Raw genomic sequence first — 22,605 nt, 5'->3', positions numbered from 1 at the left:
AATGCCTACATACTTGCTTTATAAATATTGAACTAATTGAGACTAGGTCTTGTTTAAACCAGAAGTCGTCAACCAGTGGTCCGTGAGAAAATTTTGGTGGTCTGCAGAAAAATTTAGACGTTGTGAAAAGACATTTTTACCTGTCACAGCAATTAAAACTTGGTACGGGTCTGGGCTTGAAATAAAAACAGCTCTCCGTCTTGCAGTAATGTCATTGAAGCAAAATATTCATAAACTTATTTAAAACAGGCAGAAACAAATATTGCACTAAAAATGTGTAATACTTAAATAAGCGTTGATTATTTTGTAACTATTAAACTAACTTTAATAATTTGATCACGTTTAAGCTTTAAAGATTTTGCTATGTTTACAAAAGTATTTATAAGTGTGTTATATTTATTAGGTACATGTCATAATATTAAAATAGAAGTTCTCTCTGATCATTATTTTACAAACTTATTTATCGCTTTTAAAAATTCATAATATTGGTCCGCAAGATTTAAAATAATGAATTTAGTCCGTGAGGTCTGAAAGGTTGGCAACCACTGATTTAAAATTTTCATACCTAATACCAGTAACTTAAATCTTGTGGTTTTTTTTTTTTTTTTTTTTTTTTTTATTTAACCTAGTAATTTACCTACTATTTAACTAGTTTACCAACTGCTACTTTAGTCTAACCCTTTAGTAAGACTTTAAAACAGACTTGGAGGCTACAGGGGGCAGTAAACTAAATATTCCACCCAAATGGGTTGTTATTGTCACTATCAAAGACCCCCACTTGAGAAATATCATGCAGCCTTCAATGGAGTGCAGATGGTGGCTCCAAAATGGAAAAAAACACCCTAGGTGAAGATTGGTGCATACCCAAAAAGATGGGGGTAAAAAAGCATTAAAAAAGTCTAAAACTGTATGAAGAAAAAAAGAATGCCATGTACAATTTACAAAATTTGATCAAAAGGCTGAAGACCCAAAGGAGAGTTGCAGTTGTATAGAAGGCAAAGCAAATTAAGCCATTGTATCATTACCAGTGTCTCTTCAGGGGTAATTTTAAAAGCTGTAATGTTTTGTCTCCTAATAAAAAATCAGAGCACCTCAACTACTTCATAATCTTTTGGCTCCACTCCTGATAAATCAAATGACATTATTTATACAACCCCTCCATTCCAAAGCTTGTCCTACACCTATTATCCCTACTTCTCTGCCACAAGTGCTGTAGGTAAATTTTTCACTCCTTCTTTTTCTATTTCCTCGAACGAGGCAGGCCCCTCAAGATCCCTGGCTCTGGTGTTATGTCAGGCTGGCATATTCAGCTCCTTTGTGCTCCACTGCCTGTGGTGTTTTGCAAATTCACTGAGTACATGACCAGCTTTAATGCCTCACCACTGTATTCTATTACCCTTACCACAGTTGTGGATACCCCTAAAGAGACCCAAAGTGGTGCAGCCCTCATTAGTGGGTGCAAAAACAGCTATTTAGCTAAGGCTATATTTTATTTTAATTCACCCCACCCCCTGTTGAAAAACAGCTGAATTTTAATTAAAAATACGGTTCTCTTGTTTCCTCCTTCCCTTGGCTTAGTAACCCACCCTCCCCCTGCACACATTTATATTTTCTAACTTACTTAGAGTTTGGAGTTGAGAGAGAAAGAAAGGGTCACCTTCTCCCTTTTCTCTCACACCACCACTCACACACACACCTTTTGCTTTGTACACTCTCCAGCCTGCTTGTTCTCTCTCATTCTGCAAGCCGATCTTCTGCTCTTTTCTGTCATTTATGCATTTCTAATCATTGCTTTGGTTTTGTAAAAGAAAAAAAAAAAACTTTTCCTATTTTATGTTTTGCCTGCTGAAATAAATGTTTGTTTCATTTCAGGAAGTTAAAGATGCTAAAATTGCAATCCTTACTTGCCCATTTGAACCACCTAAACCTAAGACTAAGCATAAGCTTGATGTAACCTCCGTGGAGGACTATAAAGCACTTCAGAAATATGAGGGAGAAAAGTTTCTTGAAATGGTTAAACAGGTTTGTGTGTAATTGATTTTTGATCACTTCCCTGCCCACAGTCGGAAGCTAGTGAAAAACTTCTCTTTTTACAGTAGCTTCAGGCACTGTGATTGACTGCTAGCAGTTTTCACATACTAACAATTATTTAAATGAACAAATGCATATTTTTGGTTTTAAACATTTTTAAACTGAGCTTTAGGAAAAAAGGACCTTCTGCATTAAATAATCTTACCTGCCCGATCCCAATTTTTGCAGTACCCCTACATGTTTCCCTTTTGTTGTGGCTATCATCTGTCTTCACTTCCTGGTTTCGATCTTTGGCCATCTTGATTGGTGCCCGCTGCCACGTTGGAATTCATTCGTTCCTGTCAGCCACAGGGGATACCTGGATGCATTGTGTATCCATGCATCCTACATTTTTTGACAAATAAACCATATATATATATATATATATATATATATATATATATATATATATATATATATATATATTATACACACACACGGTTAGGTCTTTAAATATATGGACAGAGACAACTTTTTTCTAATTTCGGTTCTCTACATTACCACAATTAATTTTAAATGAAACAACTCAGATGCAGTTGAACTGCAGACTTTCAGGTTTAATTCAGTGGGTTGAACAAAGAGATTGCATAAAAATGTGAGGAACTAAAGCCTTTTTGTTTTTTTTTTACAATCACTTCATTTCAGGGGCTCAAAAGTAATTGAACAATTGACTAAAAGGCTACTTCATGGGCTGGTGTGGGTCAATTAATCAGAAAAAAGGCCTGGAGTTGATTTGAGGGGGGGTGCTTGTATGTGGAAGATTTTACTGTGAACAGATAACATGCGGACAAAGGAGCTCTCCATGCAGGTGAAACAAGCCATCCTTAAGCTGTAAAAACAGAAAGAACCCATCCGAAAAATTGCTACAATATTAGGAGTGGCAAAATCTACAGTTTGGTTCATCATGAGAAATAAAGCATTAGTGAACTCGGCAATGCCAAAACACCTGGATGTCCACAGAAGACAACAGGGGTGGATGATTGCAGAATAATTTCCAATGTGAAGAGAAACCCCTTTACAACAGCCAACCAAGTGAACAACACTCTCCAGGAAGTAGGCGTATCGATATCCAAGCCTACCATAAATAGACGACTGCATGAAAGTAAATGCAGAGGGTGCATTGCAAGGTGCAAGCAAGCCCACTCATACGCCTCAAGAATAAAAAGGCTAGATTGGACTTTGCTCAAACACATCTAAAAAAGCCAGCACAGTTCTGGAAAAACATTCTTTGGAAAGACGAAACCAAGATCAACCTTTACCAGAATGATGGCAAGAAAAAAGTATGGAGAAGGCATTGAAGAGCTCATGATCCAAAGCATATGACATCATCTGCAAAACATGGTGGAGGCAGTGTCATAGCTTGGGTGTGCGTGGCTGCCAGTGGCGCTGGGACACTAGTGTTTATTGATGACGTGACACAGGTCAGAAATAGCCGAATGAAATCTGAGTTGTTCAAAGACATACTGTCAGCTCAAATCCAGCTGAATTCAGTCAAAATGATTGGGAGGCCTTTTATAATAGCGATGGACAATGACCCAAAAGATAACAGCCAAAGCAACCCAGGAGTTTATTAAAGCAAAGAAGTGGACTATTCTTGAATGGCCAAGCCAGTCACCTGATCTGAACCCAGTTGAGTTTGCATTTCACTTGTTGAAGACTAAACTTCGGACAGAAAGTCCCACAAACAAACAGCAATTGAAAGCCGCTGCAGTAAAGGCCTGGCAGAGCATTAAAAAGGAGGAAACCCAGCATCTGGTGATGTCCATGAGTTCAAGACTACACGCTGTCTTTGCTAGCAAAGGGTTTTAAACCAAGTATTAGAAATGAACCTTTTATTTTCAGCTTTTTCATTTGTCCAATTACTTTTGAGCCCTTGAAATAAAGTGATTGTGTTAAAAATGTTAGGAACTAAAGCCTTTTTTTTTAATGCAATCTTTTTGTTCAACCTACTGAGTTAAAGCAGTTCAACTGCATTCCAGTTGTTTCATTTAAAATAAATTGTGGTATTGTGCTGTGTGTGTGAGTATGTATATGTGTATGTATATATTAATTTAATGTACAGCACTGCGTAATATGTTGGTGCTATATAAATCCTGTTTATTAATAATACATTATATATATTTATATATATATACACACCGTGTTTCCCCGATTTTAAGACATCCCCCTTAAATAAGCCACCCCCGATTTTTGAAAAAATAATTAAAATAAGACACCCGTGAACAAGACATCCCCCGATATCCGATCCTGTGTGTGTCTCCTTGATGCTGGCTGCAGCACGTGTCCGCTCCTGGCTGCAGTGCAGAGTGAAACTGAAAGTAACAAGCCGGCATTCTGCACCAGGAAGCAAGCTGCTGATCCCTGCCCTAACGGAGATCCCTACACTTAATTACCGGTAAGTGACCGCTGTGTGTACGCCCGCTGTCTCCCGCTCGGTGAGTACTGTTTTAATTTATGTTTGCTTTTATTTTTTTATTTTTTCTACTAGGTCTTATTTTCGGGGTAGGTCTTATATTAGGGCAGGTTGGGGGAAAAGTGCTAGGTCTTATTTTCGGGGTAGGTCTTACTTTCGGGAAACACGGTAGATGGTTACTGGCCAGAATAGAAGAAACCCTTCTTTACTACTACATTGGATTAACTGCTGCAGATTCCCCTCTGGCATGCTATAATTTACAGACCAGACGTCAGTGGATCCCAAGTGGATTTTCCTTTTTTAGATGCTATAGTTGAGGTGGTCATTCCTAAAGTTTTACTTTTTTACCACACTGTCCATTATGGTACAGATGGGATTTTTTGGACAAACGTTTCTGGTCTTCGGCAACCCACTGCTGTTTTTTTTTTTTTCCAGCTCATTAAAATATTTATATTGTAATAATGAATAGCGGAGGTACCTGGCGCCCTCTTTCTTGATAAATGTGAAACTTTGGTTTACTATACTCACACCATCATAAAGATCTTTTTATTTAAAAAAATATATTTTTTTCAGCGTTCAGTTCAATTTATTTGGAATATGCAAATATTTGTAAATCAAATACTCATTGTATTTAAACATCTGCTTTTATAAACGAGGAATACAGCTAGAGTCCTTATCCTTCAGTCACATTATCCAAACTCTTCTGGACCCTCTTTAATACCTGTTTAGGAAAAAAAATTGCTGTTACATGTGTATGTAGTTCAACTTTGCACAGTTCTACAACAGATGACTTGCTAAATTAAATATCTAGCATTTTAGAAGAAATCTGCAATGGAATCCAGTCCTAAAATTAATTTACATTAATTTTAACACTGATGTATGGCACCATCCTAGACCTTCATTGTTCAATTTACCCTAGTATAGCCTTTTATTTTTTATTTTTTTCACAGAATTTGTTTATTTTAGCATATACAGTTGTGTTCAGAATATTAGTGTTAAAAAAAATTGACTAAAGCTCAAAATCCTTAAAATCAGTTTATTTACATACACACAAATGCTTTAGAAACTCGCATTCTATTCCAAATCAAAACATGAAGAAAAAAAGTATCAAATTTGTGTTTATTCCTTTACAGAATAATTACAGGCTATTCAAAATAGCAGTGAGGTAATTCATTTTATGAAAGAACAGGTGTAAATTGCGGCCCTTATTTAAAGAAGGAACGGAAGCAAATTATGCATGCTTGTTAGTGTATTTCTCTCTTAATAAAATGGGTTGTTCTAGACATCGATCAGAAGAACCGCATACTAAAAAGTTGATTGGAGAGGAAAAACATATAAAGTGCATAACATGATGGGCTGCTCGGCTAAAATGATCTCAAATGCTTTAAAATGGCAACCAAAACCTGAAAGATGTTGAATAAAATGGGAAAGCTACTATTCGAATGGCTAAAATAGCCAAAATGGCAAAGACCCTGCCAATGACTTGCTCTAGAAGGATCTAAAGTTACCTGTGAGTACTGTTAAAATTAGAAGATGCGTTTGTGAAAGCAAAGTTTTGAGATGAAGCCCAGTGTTAAAATATACTGAAGAGGTTAGTTTGATATTGACTGGCCTAAAAAGAAATGGCCCCACAAACCCTGAATTCAAGCCACAGTACACTGTATAAAGACAGTGAAGCATGGTGGTATAAGGATTTAGAATTTTTTTCACTTTAAACACACTAACTTATCCATAACACAACTGTAAAAGTTTGAAGGTCTTCTGCTTGTTTAGGAACACCCACTCCTGTTAACTGACAGTCACAAAATATGGAATTTTGGTATACACATATTTACAAAAAAGAATACCTTTTATAAATGGGCTATGAATGAATTGGTTAGGTTTAAAATGTTATAGTATTTGGAGGTGGGTGGGGAAGGGAAAGATAAGCAAATTAAAAAATAATTTTAGAAGCTGAGAGCATAGAACGCCAGTTGAGTAGTGTTTATACTCAACCTGTTCATTTAGTGGCTATTAGTAGTATTGCCCTAATCTTTACTTGTGCATTTAACACCTAAGAGCCAGACCTTTATATGCTTGAATGTTAAAGTGAACTGTAACACTGGCTTCCATTGCAGTTTTCTTCTGAAAATGCTAGATGTCTAGTTTTTAAATAGGCCAGGAAAGTGACAGGACTAATTGTATATAATTTCCAAAAAAGGGGCACTTTATTAAAATGCAATGAAAACATAACTGCTTTACTTCAAAGAACTTGACACAATAGGACTGAGCATCCTGCCTTTACATTTATAGTTAAAATTATATTTATTGAAAATTTTACAGAATAAATAAAGACATTAAAAAATATATTTTTCTGTTTCAATAAGAAATACTAGACAATTCAGGAACACAGTAATCGTAGATAAAACATTATAATAATAGCCATGATTTTCTTTGTCCCAGGAAATATAAACATCATAAGAGTAAAAGAAAATAAAGAGAATAAAGAAAGGGATAGGGGGATCGTATAAAATATTAGAAATCCAAGTGACAAGATTAAATAAAAAAAATACATCACAAAGTAGAATTCCGTAATAAGTTAATACTAAATATTGTTTTAGGCTAAATGAAATACTATAATTTTCCCAGCAAGCCCATCTAGAGTGGAATTTACTCAAACAATCATCAAAATACCTTGATTTCTTCCATCCTCATTATTTCATTTACTCTGGTAATCCAGAGTGACAAAAGTGGGAGGAGTAGACTGTTTCCAAAAAAGCAGAATAAGTTGATGGGCTGCAGCTAGGAGATAACCCCATAAGCTTTTCCTTATAGAAATTGTGGCATCTAATGAAATGGAAAGTAACCAAAGCCCCAAGGTGGGGGCAATATCAACACCATACATATCCAAACATGTTTCAAAAACAACTTGCCAATAAGGCTGTAACACAGAACATTCCCACCAAATATGGGGTTTGATACCAACACCATCCCCACAACGCCAGCAGACCTGGAACCAAAGAAAATACACTATGCTAATAAAGCAGGATCTCTAATGCTCGGAGATCCAAAGGGGAAAGACCCTGCTCTGCTTGTATCGAGTGTTTAAGGTCAGGAGACCCCTGCCATTCAATTACCTGGAGGAGAATGGAGTCCTGATGGTATAGTTCAAAGTAAGGTAAACCCATACCCTCTACCTGTTTATGCCTACACACTGAAATGTATTTTATTCTAGGTTTGTGGCCACCCCATATAAAACTAATAGAAAGTGAACAAAGTGCATAAAAAAGTTTTGGGGGAGGCAATGCGTATTCTCTGAAAAACATATAAAAGTTTAGGGAGAAAGTCCATTTTCAGAACCTTCGTCCTTCCGAACCAGGAATTGGTATAATTTTTTCTACTGCTCAAGATCCTTGGCTAAGCTCTTGAGAAGTGGGACATAATTAAAGATGAACTATACTCAAATATCTTTCAAATATGAATGTATTTTTACTTACTTGCACTAAAATGTCTTCCCTGGTAGCACTGGCTGGGTCACATTGTATCAATGCAATATATAATGATTTCTGAAGTGTTTAGAAGCGGCCAGCTTGTGACTGGCAAGCTTATGTTCTCTTCTTCGCCTGACCTCCACCCACTCCCTCTCCCTCTCTCTCTCTGCACGCAGAGCTCACAGGCTGAAAGAAGCAGGAAGCAGCTGCAGACGAAGCAATTGCACTTGAGTGACATAAGAGTCCTAGGCAAATCTGCACAATTAGGGCAATGGGAGTGGTTTAGAAACACTCCCACCAAGGATGGCATTTCCCAGATTGCACCTCTCTGCCTAGGCAGTGGAGAGACCTGGGGGTGTGGCCAGAACGTTTTTGATGTTTAAAGGTAAAAGCAAGCTGGGAAAAAAAGTATTCAGATGATTATAACTTTGGCTTATGTTATCCATAAACTAAAGTTGATTTTGTGAGTATAGGTACACTTTGAGTGTATAATTTGGAAAGATCAGCCGGAATGGCCACTCTCAAATATGTGATGTGAGAGGGACACCAAATAAAAGGAAAGTTTCTGGAGATAGTGGCAAGTGCAAAAGATAGATTACCATTCAAGGCTTCTGTCTTACAGAGATTTACGTTAAAATTACTAAAAAACCATATCTATCAAATTCCGAAAAACGGGGTGGGGAGTGAAATTAAAGGTTGTGTAATATAAAGTAGTACAACATCCACGTAAAGTGCCGCCTTATGTTGGATTTGGGGAGTCTGTTACCATGTATAGATGAATTTTGTATAATGGCTATCGCTAAGTGTTCCATCACCAGAGCAAACAGAAGTGGAGATAATGGACAGTTTTGTCTAGTGCTGTTAGCTATATTCAAGACTTACGATTGGGAACCATCGACCATTACCCTTGCCTTAGGATCAGGATAAAGAGACATGATTTTAGATCTAAAACTTGTACTAACGCCGATTTTGTTTTAAAGTAAGCTCTAAAAATTGCCATTTAACTCTGTCAAATGCTTTTTCAGCATCAACAGAGATCAGACTTAAAGGAGCTTTCTTTTTTTTTTTTTTTTTTTGCATAGGAAATTAAATGTATAGTACGTATGAATAAACCCTACTTGATCCTTGTGTATCAATGGAGGGAGATATAATGCTAATCTGTTAAGAATCTTCGCTTAAAGTTTAATATCAACATTAAAGAGGGATATAGGGCGATAAATCATGCAGACAGAGTGATCCTTTTCTGGCTTGGGAATGACAGAGAAATTGGGTAGAGCATCTGGGTAGAAACTCATCTGATTTTAGAGGTGCTTTTAGTGTCAAAATTTGGGATTGCTCTAATCTGGGTAAAGCTGTATCCATCATATACGAATAATATTTTCTGAATTCCAAATTCCAGATTTAGGAGGAGGAATACATTGAAGGTTATAGAGCTTTTTGAAATAATTTTCAAACACCTGTGCAATACCACCATGGTGATAGATTTTAGAGCCTTCTGAAATCATAAAATGTATTAGGGGCCTTTGTAGGTCTGGGGTGGGTTATTCATGCCAAGGGTTTACCACATTTATTTGCGAACTCATAATTTCTAGCAATTACTGACTGAATTTAAAATTTGCTGTAGTTCTCTGCGGGTGTTAGATAAATCAACAAAAGTACTAGAAAGTTGTCCTGTTTATGTTGGAACTCTAGACTAACTATCTTAGATTAAAAGAACCTTGATCTGAGATGACCTAGCTTTCTTCAAACGAGCCCCATGTTGAAATCCTACCCCTCTTAGCACACATTTCAAAGCTTCCCATTGGGTGAGCAAATTAGTTACATCATTGGCATGCGTTTGATGGAAGATAGCTATTGTTTGCTCAATAACAGTGCGGCACTCCTTGTCAGTAAGCAAGGAGTCGTTAAGTCTCCAGGAACCACAGAACTTGACATGGGGTGCACACCTCAATTCAGTATGAATTGGGGCATGATCCAACCATAATCTCATGCCAATGTACGAATGAAAGGGGAAATCCGATAAGAATTGAGCAATCAAAAAATTATCAATATGTGAATTTGAATTATGAGTGAACAAAAAACAACTAAAATCCCTATCCATGGGTAAGAAAATCTTCCAGACATCAACCAGACCTATTCTCTGCCACATGCGTTTGATTTTAGGGAAAGTCACATCCGGTATGCAGGAACCTCTGGAAGAAGTGTCCTCCTTGGGGACTAATGGCAAATTAAAATCAACTGCCAAGATAAGGTTATGGTAGCCAAACCTAATTATTATCCTTTCTAAATTATAAAAAAAGAAAATTGATTTTTTTTTCGGAGCATATATATTAGCTAGGGTAAAGATTCTGTTATATTTGATAGCATTGAGAAGGTAATGTCCCAATGGGTCAACAAAAGATTGCAAAATTTCAGGAGAAAAAGATTTTTTGAAATGCAATGGAAACCCCTTTGGATTTAGAGTAAGGGTTTGTACTATGCAGCCAGGTAGGATAGTAATTATTCTTAAGGGTTGGTTCTAAAATGAGTTTCCTGTAAGAAAAGAATTTTAGTTTTAGGACTTAAAAGTAAGGGAAAGAAGTATTTGATCCCCTGCTGATTTTGTACGTTTGCCCTCTGACAAAGAAATATCCAGTCTATAATTGTAATTGTAGGTTTATTGTAGGTGTGAGAGACCGAATAACAACGAAAGGACCCTTAAAAACCCAGTGCTCAAAAGTCAGAGCTTGATGTGCATTGTAATGAGTGAAATAAGTATTTGATCTCTTCTCAAAAGATGACTTCGTACTTGTTAGCAATCACAGAGGTCAGACGTTTCTTGTGGTTGGCCATCAGGTTTGCACACATCTAAGGAGGGATTTTGTCCCACTCCTCTTTGCAGATCATCTCCAAGTCAGTAGGGTTTCGAGGGCAAAGGTACAAAATCAGCAGGGGATCAAATACTTCTTTCCCCCACTGTATGAAAATTATAAAAAATGTCATTACGTTTTCTGGTACATTAAACCCCCTAACTTTCATAGAAGAAATCTTCAAATTATTACCTAGCCTCAATAAACAATTTGGAAAGAGCATTGAAAATAGTCTTGTACTTGGATATAGTTTGAGTATGTGCACAACCGTGATGGTAGTAGAGAAGAGGAAGAAGAAAATATAGAAAAAAAACACCTTAGTTGAGAACTAATTAGTGGAGAACTAATCTGAGTGACGCTATAAATTGCATCAAAGATCCGTGGTAGGGTATCATGATTAGCGAGACGGGGGTGAGGGCTCCCATTCTCGCTTGACTCATACTAAAACATTAATAACATATCTTTCTATAAAGTGCGGCCATGTTATGTGTCATATATAAATATTCAAAGGAAAAGAAAAATATATTTTGTTTATCGAGTTTACATCTTATATGAATAGCATGACCAACACTCGATTATTTAGGTCATGCTCTATACATGGGAGCGCCACTCAAGATACAAAGGAAAAGTATATGTGCAAACAATTATGTATATTCCTGAGCTTATGCTATATGATATAATATTCAAATACCATGCTTAAAAACATCCATACTAGGAGAAAAGGTATACACCAAAGAGTCTCTTCCATCTCGGCAATTTTGCATCATCTATGTCACTGTTGCAGAGGTCACTTTCCGTGTAGACTTATGCTGTTATAAAGGGGAGGCCTGCGGGGGAACCAAAGGATGCCACTGGGCCGGCCACTCGAGGATGGATAAATTAGGAAGACCTAATGCTTGTTGAAATGAAAATAAATCCTCTAAGTGCCGAAAAGTGACGAAAAGTATCCACTTTCCCATTGCTAAAAGGCAAGTTGGAAGGGGAGACCCCAACAATATTTAATATTACGTGATCTTAGATTTCCAACACAGGCTTAAGTGCTCTTTGTGACATAGTATGGCAGAAGAGATCTTGTAATAAATTATTCTGAAGCCCTTTAAATGACAAGTGGCCTGAGAGCGTGCAGCTCTCATTATTTCTTCTTTAAGCCGATATGAATGGATTCTACAAATAATGTCACCTGGACGCACTGGGTCTTGCGATATGGGTCCCAGGGTCCTATGGATCCTGTCCATTTCTATGGACTGGTCAGGAGATCTTTGCAAGAGATCGTTGAAAATGCCAGTCACAGCTTACTTTCCGGGACACCTCTCAATCTTCTAATATTCCTCCTATTTCTATTTTCCAAATCATCATGTTAGTATATCAACTGAAAAAGCATTGAGTGCACAAAAATTGCCTCAGTATGTTTCACTAAATGTCCCCTTAGATCTTCCGTTGTTGCCATCTCTGACCTATAAGTACTCTCAATCCTCTCGATTAGAGTCAAAATCAGCTTTTGTAGGTAATACTTTTAAAAGGGACTCCGTATCTTCCAAACGTGTGTTATTTCCATATGGATTAGAAGTGGGGATATCATTTGCACAAGGAACCATCTCTGAGCGGTCTCCAGGACTATTAGGAGCCAAATAGTGAGATTCAGGGCTCACCTAAGACTGTATATAGTCCTAGGCTGTTTGTGTAGCAACAGCTAGCGCCATCTTGCCACCAAGCTGACTGCAAGTTGCAGGAGTAGAAGAGCCGGTTAAATTAAAATATGATCCTGATCTTACCCTTCCAGGACCCACCAGACAACGCATTAGGTGCCCAAAGGCCATGCTTCCCCATGAAAGGTGAGTCTCTACGGAGGAAAGGAAAAAGATGAAGCCGTGGTGCAAGACAGGAGCCCTCACTCTGAGCGTCCTACTCCATCATGCGCTAAGCCTGTACATTTAGCACAACTAGCACGTGTTGCAGCTTTTTAATCGTTCTGGCTTTAGTCATCAGTGTAAGTTGGCAGAGGAAGAAAGTCAGATGTTTAGGCAGTATACTTGTTTCCAGACAGAGATAATAAGCATTGCCACAAGGACGTAAGCAGGTATGACCACGTATGGTGTGACCAAACTATAATTTTCAGTTAGTAAGATGGAAAATTTAGCGTTCCTATTTTTCTAATAGCAAATTCTTTAAACGGACTTTTTAGAAAAGTGAGAAAAGCAGACAGGCAAGCACTTAGGAGAAGAGGGCTTGTAAGGTTGCCTTAGCATAATTCTGACCAGTTATGACAATCTAAACTAAGCTCTGACAATCTAACTTGGCCTAAAAAAGAAACTGAAAAATTCTTGTTGTGCAACAGGTGGCAATGTTTGAGAAATGCTGTTGCTGCTGATTTTGGGCACTTTAGGGCGTACCTGTGAATCATTGTGGTTCTCCCTGGTGTCCACTATGTCACTAAAGGAAACAATAGTTAGACAGTGACCTCTAGGAAAAACCACAGGGCAATGTTCTCAGTGGCCGCCAACCTTTTGGGCGTCATGGGCCACTAATTTCACAGACTCCAGACTGTTGCTCAAAGGGGACGACACGTCCCCCCAGAGTGATGTCATGATGCCAGAACCCGCCCACTCTCCCATCGCAGGTCTGAGCCTGTGGTAGGAGAGTGGGCGAGTTGTGTCCAGAGTACAAAACCTGACCACCGCCCGGGGCCTGCGAACGATACGGAAGACATGGTCTGCGGCTCATGCCGGGGCACCGGTTGGCGACCGCTGTTCTATTGGACACAGAATAGCAGCTCTCTCTGTATCTCAGGTTGTCTGTTTCTAAGCCCTTCTTCTAGAGACTTTCCCTTTTAAGGCTGGACTTGACACGAACCATTAGCTACAGATGTAAAAAGAAAGTACACAACCTGTTTGTAGGAGGCGTTGTAATTTTTTTTTTTTTTCCAATTTGTCATCAACACAACTCTTTCTCCACTGCCATTTACTACATCATGATCACCAACCACTCTCCCCAAGATGTTACTGAACAGTGAAGAGGAAAACCTCTTGTGTTTAACCACTTCACTGACAGTAATATTGCAGCGCTGCATATGATTACAAGACATGTATATCAAGACAGATTCAGATGTATACACCAGCTACATTAAAAATGTTTGTTTTTTAATAATAAAATTTACTTTTATCATTTAATTATATTTTTAATTTTATTATAAAACTAATTCATATGTGTATGCAACAAAATGCATTTGCATTTTTCTTTAACGTATGATGTAGAGATAAAACAGGACTTCAAAATTAGGGGGGGTATGCACAGAAAAAAAAAAAACATTTTCTTATTTTGGAAATTCCAGTTTTGACTTTGATCAACAAATTAATTCCATTAAGGTAATTAAGGAAATTAAGGTAATTCCATACTGCTTCTAATGAATACAAATATTTATTTTTTTTGCAGATTATCGAAGAGGCAAAGCGTTCCCTCCATGATGCTCTTTGTGTTATCCGTAATTTAGTACGAGACAATCGCATTGTTTATGGTGGTGGGGCAGCAGAGATATCATGTGCGTTGGCAGTTAGCCAGGCTGCTAATAAGGTATGATTCTTTCTTGTTTTAGAGGCTGTTTTAGATACTTTTTTTTTTGAAAGCATAAAAAGGTGTTTTAGGAGACCTTACAGCAATTGTCCCCATTTGATCAAAATTTTAGACTGGCCCATCCTATAACTGAAGAGTTGCTTTGTATATTCATATAAAACAGCTGGAGCCGTAGTGGACAGACTTTTACAACACTAGTTATTTTAGGGAAAAAACTGTACTGCATGGGAAAAACTTTTTCTATCCTTAGATTTATTTCTATCCTTTTACAGATTTATTTCTATCCTTTTACAGATTTATAGATTTAGAATCCATTCCTGCTGCCTGTCCACAGTGCAATTCTGTTATGGAAGCAGTGAATGTCTTGTTGTCTCTATAGGTTCCACCCACCTCGATCTATGCCTTTCTTTCTGATGTCTGTGAGCAGTCCCTAGTTCTTTTTTTTTTTTTTTATGTTTGTTTGTTTTTTTGGCCCACCCCTTAGTTTTACTGCTTTTTTAGGTTGCAAATATTTGAATGATTTTCTGTGTCCCTCAATGGGCAAGAGGGAAAATAGGATTTTTTCCTGTTTATTGAGAAGATCATGATTCTTAAACCGTTAAGGTATGCTGCTACCACTAGTAAGCATTGACTGGACACAGGCAAACAAAAAGGCACGAGCTGGTATATAACCTTCCCTACTCACAGCATGCCTCTTTTTTCTGCAAAACTCCAAGAAGGTTGTATATCCCTTGACAGCACTTTTAAATACAAGAAACTTAACCTTTTTATGTACAAGCAAGATGCTGCACAAATCCTGTGAGAGCTATATACAGTACAATAGGTGAAGAGTCTTTGACAAGCAAAAAAATTGAGAAGTGCACTCTCAAAGCTAAAGAGCACAGACGGCAAGCGGTCATATGGAACTTCAGTTTTGGTTGTTTCTGCCTACCATCAAAGAGTTGGGCAATTTCTGGCTTGTAAACTATCTCTGCTCCAGCTTCTGTGGTTATTCAAGTACCCAAGGCCTTGATTCATACCTTGAGCATGACCTTTTGTTCACAGCATGTCTGACCATGTGGTGACACCTAATGTCACGCTTCATCAGTCAATCATTCAGTCTTTTGGTTCTGTTTCTCTGCCATCTACCAGTAGGGTTTTCTAAGAAATCATTTGATACTAAAGCTGCGTACACACGTCAGATTTTTATCGCCCGATAATCGGCATCGGCCAGATATCGGGCGAAAATAATGTACAGCACCGTTCATGCATCGTGCAGTCCTTTGTCGTTGGAACGGATCGTGAAAGATCCTTTCCAACGACAAAAATTGCACGTGTGTACGCAGCTTAGGTTTATTGGATTATTCTCAAAGCTATCCCCTAAAAAATGAGTGTTGTCTTTATGTCCTAGGTAGCCTAGCTGATATCTAATTATGAGCATAGAGGTTCTAAATTTGCTTTGTTGCCATCCTCTGAAGGTCCTGGTACTGGTCCTGATTGTGGCTGTACTGAATGGTCAAAGATTCTTAGACATCGTTTGAGAGGTGCCAGTATCGACCAGCAGTTGTAAAACTACAGTTTCATGTGTAGCATGGCTCTTCATACTTGTCTGTCTTTCTCAAATACACCCAATGTGTGTCCATATGCGCTTAACATTTGCAAAATTGTTGGTTAGCGGAAGCTACCAAAAAGGGTCTGCTTTAGGTGCCAAATATGGACCACTAACCTTTTTGGAGCTATGCTGTAAGAATTATTCTAGAGAGTTGGAGATAAACTCACTCACATCTTACAGATACAGAAGAGTAAGGTAATCCTTGAAATGCTTTTTTTTTTTTTTTTTTTAAACTCCCAAAATGTACCTTTCATTTTTTTTTTACAGACCATTCCTACACAAAGGTTTACTTAGATTAGCCATCTGTCATATTGTAAAGTCTGCATTGGAAGAAAGTCAAGTCTGTCAAGAATTTATTTTGGCATGAATGTGCTTTCCAGAAGTATTTTCTTTTTTCCCTTCACCGTAGAATAATATTTGTTTACCTGGACAATCTTTTTAAAAGAAAGTGGTCTTGGCCCTTGAGGGAACAGGAATAATTACTAAAGGCTGGTTTGGAGTACATACAGTTGTGTTTAGAATAATGATAGTCTGACATTCCTTACCTTATCAATCATGGTTTTTGGTTGAAATTATAGTTCTACATGGCAAATAATTTACTAGTAGTAGAGTAGTAGAAAACCAACAGGGCCAGCAGTCATAACATGCATGCTGCAGTTACTTTGTAATTGGATCATTGAATAAAAATGCAAAATAGGTGTCAATTTGAAGGAAGGCAGCAAATGTACATGCACAGTGCATCTCTGAAAATCTGAATAAAATGGGTAGTTCCAATCATTGTTAGGAAGAACTGCATACTTTGATTAAAAAAGTATTTGGAGAGGGAAAAATATATAAAGAATACATAAAAAGATAGGCTGCTCATGTAAAATGATCTCAAATGCTTTAACGTGGCAACCAAAACCAGAAAGAAGTGGAAGAAAACAGAAAACTTCCATTCCAATGGAAAAGAGGAATAGCCATAATGGAAAAGACCCAATCATCTCCAGGAAGATTTAAGAAGGTCTAAAGTTACCTGTGATTACTGTTACCGTTAGAAGATGTAAAAAGCCAATCTATTGGCAATAAAACCCCTGCAAAGTTCCAATGTTGGGGGAAAAAATCATGCTAAAGAGGTTACAGTTGACTGTCTTAAAGATGAATGGGCAACATTTTGTGGACTAATGAAAGCAAGATTGTTCTTTTTGGGTCTAGGGTCTGCAGCTTGTTAGACGACCCCCAAACACTGAATTCAAGCCACAGTACATTGTGTGAAGACAGTATTGCATAGTGGTGCAGGCATCATGACGGGGATGTTTTTTATACTGTGGTGTTGGACCTATTTATCACATACCAAGGATCATAGTTTGATCAATTTAAATACATTAGAATACTTGAAGAGGTCATGTTGCCTTATGCCAAAGAGGAAATTCCCTTGAAGTGGGTGTTTTAACAAGACAGCAACCCCAAATGCACCAATAAATAGGCAACATCCAGGTTCCAGACCAACAAGGTTTTACATAATTCACTCATTTTTCTATTTCATATGGAAGAGGGCAAAGCCAGGAACATCTCAGCACCCCCTTGTGTCTGTGTGTGTGTGTGTGTGTGTGTAAAGGATTTTGCGGGGAGTAAGATCTTTAACAAAAAATATCTCCGATAATCCAGAAAATTAATTGCCTTCATATAGAATTTTAAAACTGTGATGTTGATGCTAGACATGCTTTTGTTTTGTCGTGAATTTACTATAGTCATAGACTTTTTCTAATTCACTTGAGGTATTCCTTCATCCTCTTTCTGTTTAGTGTGCATCTCTGGAACAGTATGCAATGTGTGCTTTTGCGGATGCTCTGGAAACAATTCCTATGTCACTTGCAGAGAACAGTGGTTTGAGTCCTATACAAACCATGACTGAAATACGAGCTAAACAAGTAAAAGAAGAAAACCCTGCACTTGGCATTGATTGTCTGCATAAGGGCACCAATGGTAAGTTGTTTCTAATTTCTTATTTTAGCTTTTATGTTCATTTAAAGTATAAATGTTGTTGTGCATTGGTAACAAAGTGGAAGAGTTTAAATGAAAAGTTTATTCAAAGAAGATATCCTTTAACTATATCACCACTTACCTCCCCAATATTTGAAGTGCTAATTTGACCTTAACAATAAAGGCAAGTCATTAATACTACTAACCAGTATTTATATAGCGCTGGCATTTTACGCAGCAACTGTTAATTATTTAGATTAGGAAAACACTTTTCTCTTTGTACAAAAAAAAATGCCTTCAATTGTAAAATGCATTTTAAAACTACAAAAAACAATATAGTTTATGTATTCCAAAACAAAACTAGTATTAAATATAACTATTGGGAAAAGTCGATCCTGGGGCTATATAGGATATACATAGATCCATTTAAGATTGCCTTATACAAATAGATGTAAATTTTATTTTGTTCAAACGAGGGGTGTCCAACCTACGACCTGCTGTTGAGCTGTCAGATTCTGCCCTCTCCTCATTCCCTCCTTTCTCTCAGCTCATTGTCTTTCAGGGGATGGGTTGCACACATCCTCAGTTTCTCTGAGATCATGCTGCCAGCAGAGGGAGCTGGTTCTATTGTGAGATCTCAGCAGCAGCAGCATAGAGCTGTGTTCATGCTTCTGTCATTATCCCCATGTATAAATTCTCATATCTCATTCACTGATTGTCATAGAAATGTAAAATTTTCAAGATACACATGACCCTAAGAGCTGCTACTAAACCAAATTTAAGCTCTGTAAACATAAGCTGTCAGATATGTTGTCACAAGCAAAAAATCCTAACAACAATCACGTATATTTGCACGTTAAGGGGGAATATTTCAAGTACAGGGTCCCCAAATTAAGTTTGCAAGTTGGCGACCCCCTGGGGGCCACTCTCATGGCAATGAACATTAGAGTACTGCCAATTGTCCGTGCGCTGTGGTGCTCCTTAATGTTCACCGAACTTACAACACTTTGTTCAGACTGGTGGTGATGTTGCGGTGCAGTCACCCCTTAATCGTACTGTGAAACCCTGCCTAGGGGGGAGATGTTTAGAAGAAAAAAGGTTGGGCACCACTGGTGTAGGCAAAGGTGGCCACCTTATGCAGCATCCACAAAGAATCCTGTTTCCAGGGATATTTCAACCAGAAGAACCACTGGGAAGTCAGTTGGACAAATTAGCATAATACCGGTCCCAAGCCTCCCAGACTGCCTCAAATTTATCCACAGTATTTCTAAGGAGCGCCGTAAGATACTCCATGAGGCGAATCTCTTGGATCCGTGCATAAAGATCACCCATGGAAGGAGGTTTAGTCGTCTTCCATCTAGAGGGGATCAGTGTTCGTGCTGCAACTAGAACATGAGTTGCTAGTTTGCGGGGTATAGTCGGCAGTGCAGAGGAGGGTTGACCCAGGAGGTGAGAGAGGGGGTCCAGTGGGATCTGGTGTTGAACCACATTTGATAGCAAATCATTAACTCGTAACCAATACGGCTGAATAAGAGGGCAGAGCCAAAATATATGTTCTATCGTACCTCTATGTTTTCCACATCTCCAACACGTGGGGTCCACTTCAGGAAACAGTCGGTGTAAAACCGTCGGAGTATGGTACCACCTGAGTAAAATTTTATATTGGTTTTCTTTGTATAAAGTACATATAGAACTTTTATGTGCAGCTTCCCAGATATCCTGCCAGTCCTCTGGGGGCAAGGATCGACCTAGCATCTCTTCCCATTTGAGCACATAACCAGGCTTATTTGAAAGCCCCCGTGTGGAGGAGTGAAGGATGCGATAAATAGCGGAAATCGTCCCTTTAGAGAGGGGGCCTTCCATGCACAATCTTTCAAAAACAGTGAGGGGCTGGAAGTTAGCTGTAGGTTGAAGGGACAGAATATAGTGTCTAATTTGAAGATATGCATAGAAGGAGGTACGGGGGAGTTCCACTTTGTCACTTAGCTCAGCAAAGGAGAGCAGGCGCCGTTCAATTGGGTCCAGAACATGTCTGATTTGGAATAGACCTCTTTCCCTCCATGGGCCCGACATGGAACCCGAAAGACTATCTGGAATTTGCGGGTTTAGAATTATGGAGGTTAGTCTCGAGGCCGGAGATGCTAGGCCAAATTTATCTTTGCAGGACCTCCATATGCTCCTTGTGAACATCATCGGAGCCGTTAAGTCTGACTCCGCCAGTAATAAGGAGGAGCTCCACAGCATGACATTGGGGTGACAAGGGGCTATCCAATCCCCCTCCAACTCTACACCAATACTAGGAGGGTGAGTTTTTTTTTAATAGCAGGAGCGATCCATCTTTTTTTTCTTTCCAATTAATTTACATTTTTTCCTTCAAAATCCCTCTTGTCATCCTTGAAGGAAAGTGGGAACATTATAAAAAGTAACATATTTCTTCAGGTACGTGTTCCCCATGAAAGCGTTACATTTTATGTCATCCAAATGTTGAGATGTACAGCTCTTGCTGTATGCTGGTCCAGGCAGAATGCTACTGTAAGTGTATCAGTGTGAGCTGTCATGTGATTGTGACTGGGGCTAAATTCGCATCAGAGTGCCTACACCTTTAACTGTCAAAACTTTGTGGCTCTTCCAATGACAGTGGGCCAGAGTGCTCATACTTATAGCCGTCAAACTATGTGCCACTTCCATTCAGCCTCCAACGGACTTGCAGATATATACAATGTGGGCTGTTCAGAAAACTCACTCCAGTAAGGATGGGGGTGATCACTCCAACCCTCGCTTAGGAAAATTTTGCTTACCATAATCAGCCTGGTAAACACTGTGTCCCCCAAATGTTTATCGGGTATGGCGCAGGTAAGAGGATTAGAGGCTTGAGAGTTACATACCAATAGTTTGTGTGATACAGGCAATATTTGGTCAGTTTTACATTGATTTTAAGGATTAAAGCCATAACAGTATGATACATTGTACAAACCTTATGAAACATATTCAGGTATGTATAGGGAGATAATTGTTTGAGATAATTTTTTCTGAATAATTTCTTTATCATAACTATTTGAAACTGATAACATCATTTTTCCCAGATATGTTGTGGCTTTAGGGGATACAACATCTCTAGGGCTAGGATATAACCAGTCCAATACTAGGAATTAAATTATATCTGGGTAATTGCGCATAGTACCCACATTAAAACTGACTAAATTAGTGATTTTTACCATATGGAATACACGTGTTTGTAGATGCGTTTTTCTAAAAGCCCTCTTAGTCTTATATAAAAACATCCTCATCTACGTAGAATCAGATGGACTACTCTAATGGTAGAGTAGTTGACTGTGTGCTTCAGTTTGTGTATGGAGCCAAGAGAATGGTGTGACCTTCTTTGATCCATCTGCATTGGCAAGACAATTTCCACATTTCAATCTTCGGGGGATAGTGACTGTGAATTAAAGTGTCCTTTAGAGATTTGAATCTTCTATAAACCAACTGTGGATGGGGGGTGGTATATTTATGAAGGATTCGATCGATTTGTTATATTCTAGTATTCTTTGTTTGGATACATTCATGGTATTTTGTATACGGGTATTTTGTATACGGGTATACAATGTATATCCGTATATATATATATATATATATATATATATATATATATATATATGTGTATGTATGTATAGTTGCAGCAACATTCCCATAATCCCCTCAATACACAAAAATTATACCAAATAAAAAAGCAGAAGGTAACACCAAATCGGCGAAAAGATTGTTTATTTGGAATTATGTGCCCTACAAAATGAGAGAGAGGTAATGCATCTCTGTATGAATAATCAAGACGTACTCTAAACAGTCTCTGATCATAAAAAGGTGAGATTTTATACTTACCACCCAAACACATAAAGCATATATGCTAAGCAAATGTCTCTAAAACACATTCAAAATGGAGAAACAAGCATGGACAAATATGTTTAACCTTTTGGCAGTATGCTTTGTTCTGCTGAAGCACCAAAAGAGGCTCTCATAACACAGGTTAACATGTCATTTTCATCAGATATAGTTTTATGTGGACTTCGTAGTATTTTTTATGCTGATTTCAAATCTGTGTTCAGTTTTTCTCCAGCACATCTATTTTTTGTGGTGCAGTTATTTATATATTGTGTGAAATTAACCTATTACAACAACATACATACAACATTTTTTTTTTTTAAGGTTAGAGGCCTACCTGCGATTGATTTCATTTGTCATCATGCATAGAAATTGCCTTAATGATCCATACAGTTTCTGTTACGTGTGTGGTTTATTAACGACAAAAGCACAACCTTGCCAAATTATCACAGAACTTAAAAAATTATATTTCGGCTGTCTACTTGGTGACTAGGATAAATCTTGGGCTCCACGTGTCATCTGTACCAGTTGTTTCAACGGACTGTGTGACTGGCTAAATCGGCATAAAGCAGCAATGCCATTTGCAATCCCGATGGTGTGGAGAGAACTGCGAGACCATCTAATCAACTGCCTTTTTTGACGCATAAACAAAAGTGGATTCTCATGTAAAACTAAGCACCAAATTGTATTATCCCAGCCTCGATTCTGCAATTAGGCCTGTTCCCCATGATGATTCATTGCTACCCTGTTTCCCCGAATATAAGGCACTCTCTTATATTTTTTGAAATGCCAAAATATGCCCTGGGT

General features: G+C 38.1%; 1 protein-coding gene across 1 annotated transcript in view; it reads left to right on the top strand.

Moving 5' to 3' along the window:
- Positions 1-22,605, top strand: part of CCT5 (chaperonin containing TCP1 subunit 5) — a 39,117-nt gene that overhangs the window by 13,545 nt on the left and 2,967 nt on the right. Inside the window, exons 6-9 of the mRNA XM_072413369.1 lie at positions 1,873-2,022; positions 12,583-12,634; positions 14,185-14,369; positions 17,745-17,925. Coding sequence (XP_072269470.1) covers positions 1,873-2,022; positions 12,583-12,634; positions 14,185-14,369; positions 17,745-17,925 — 568 coding nt within the window. The remainder of the gene's footprint in view (positions 1-1,872; positions 2,023-12,582; positions 12,635-14,184; positions 14,370-17,744; positions 17,926-22,605) is intronic.

Source organism: Pyxicephalus adspersus, chromosome 5, assembly GCF_032062135.1.
Source record: "Pyxicephalus adspersus chromosome 5, UCB_Pads_2.0, whole genome shotgun sequence".
NCBI lineage: Eukaryota > Metazoa > Chordata > Amphibia > Anura > Pyxicephalidae > Pyxicephalus > Pyxicephalus adspersus.
This window is presented reverse-complemented; position numbering and strand designations above follow the sequence as displayed.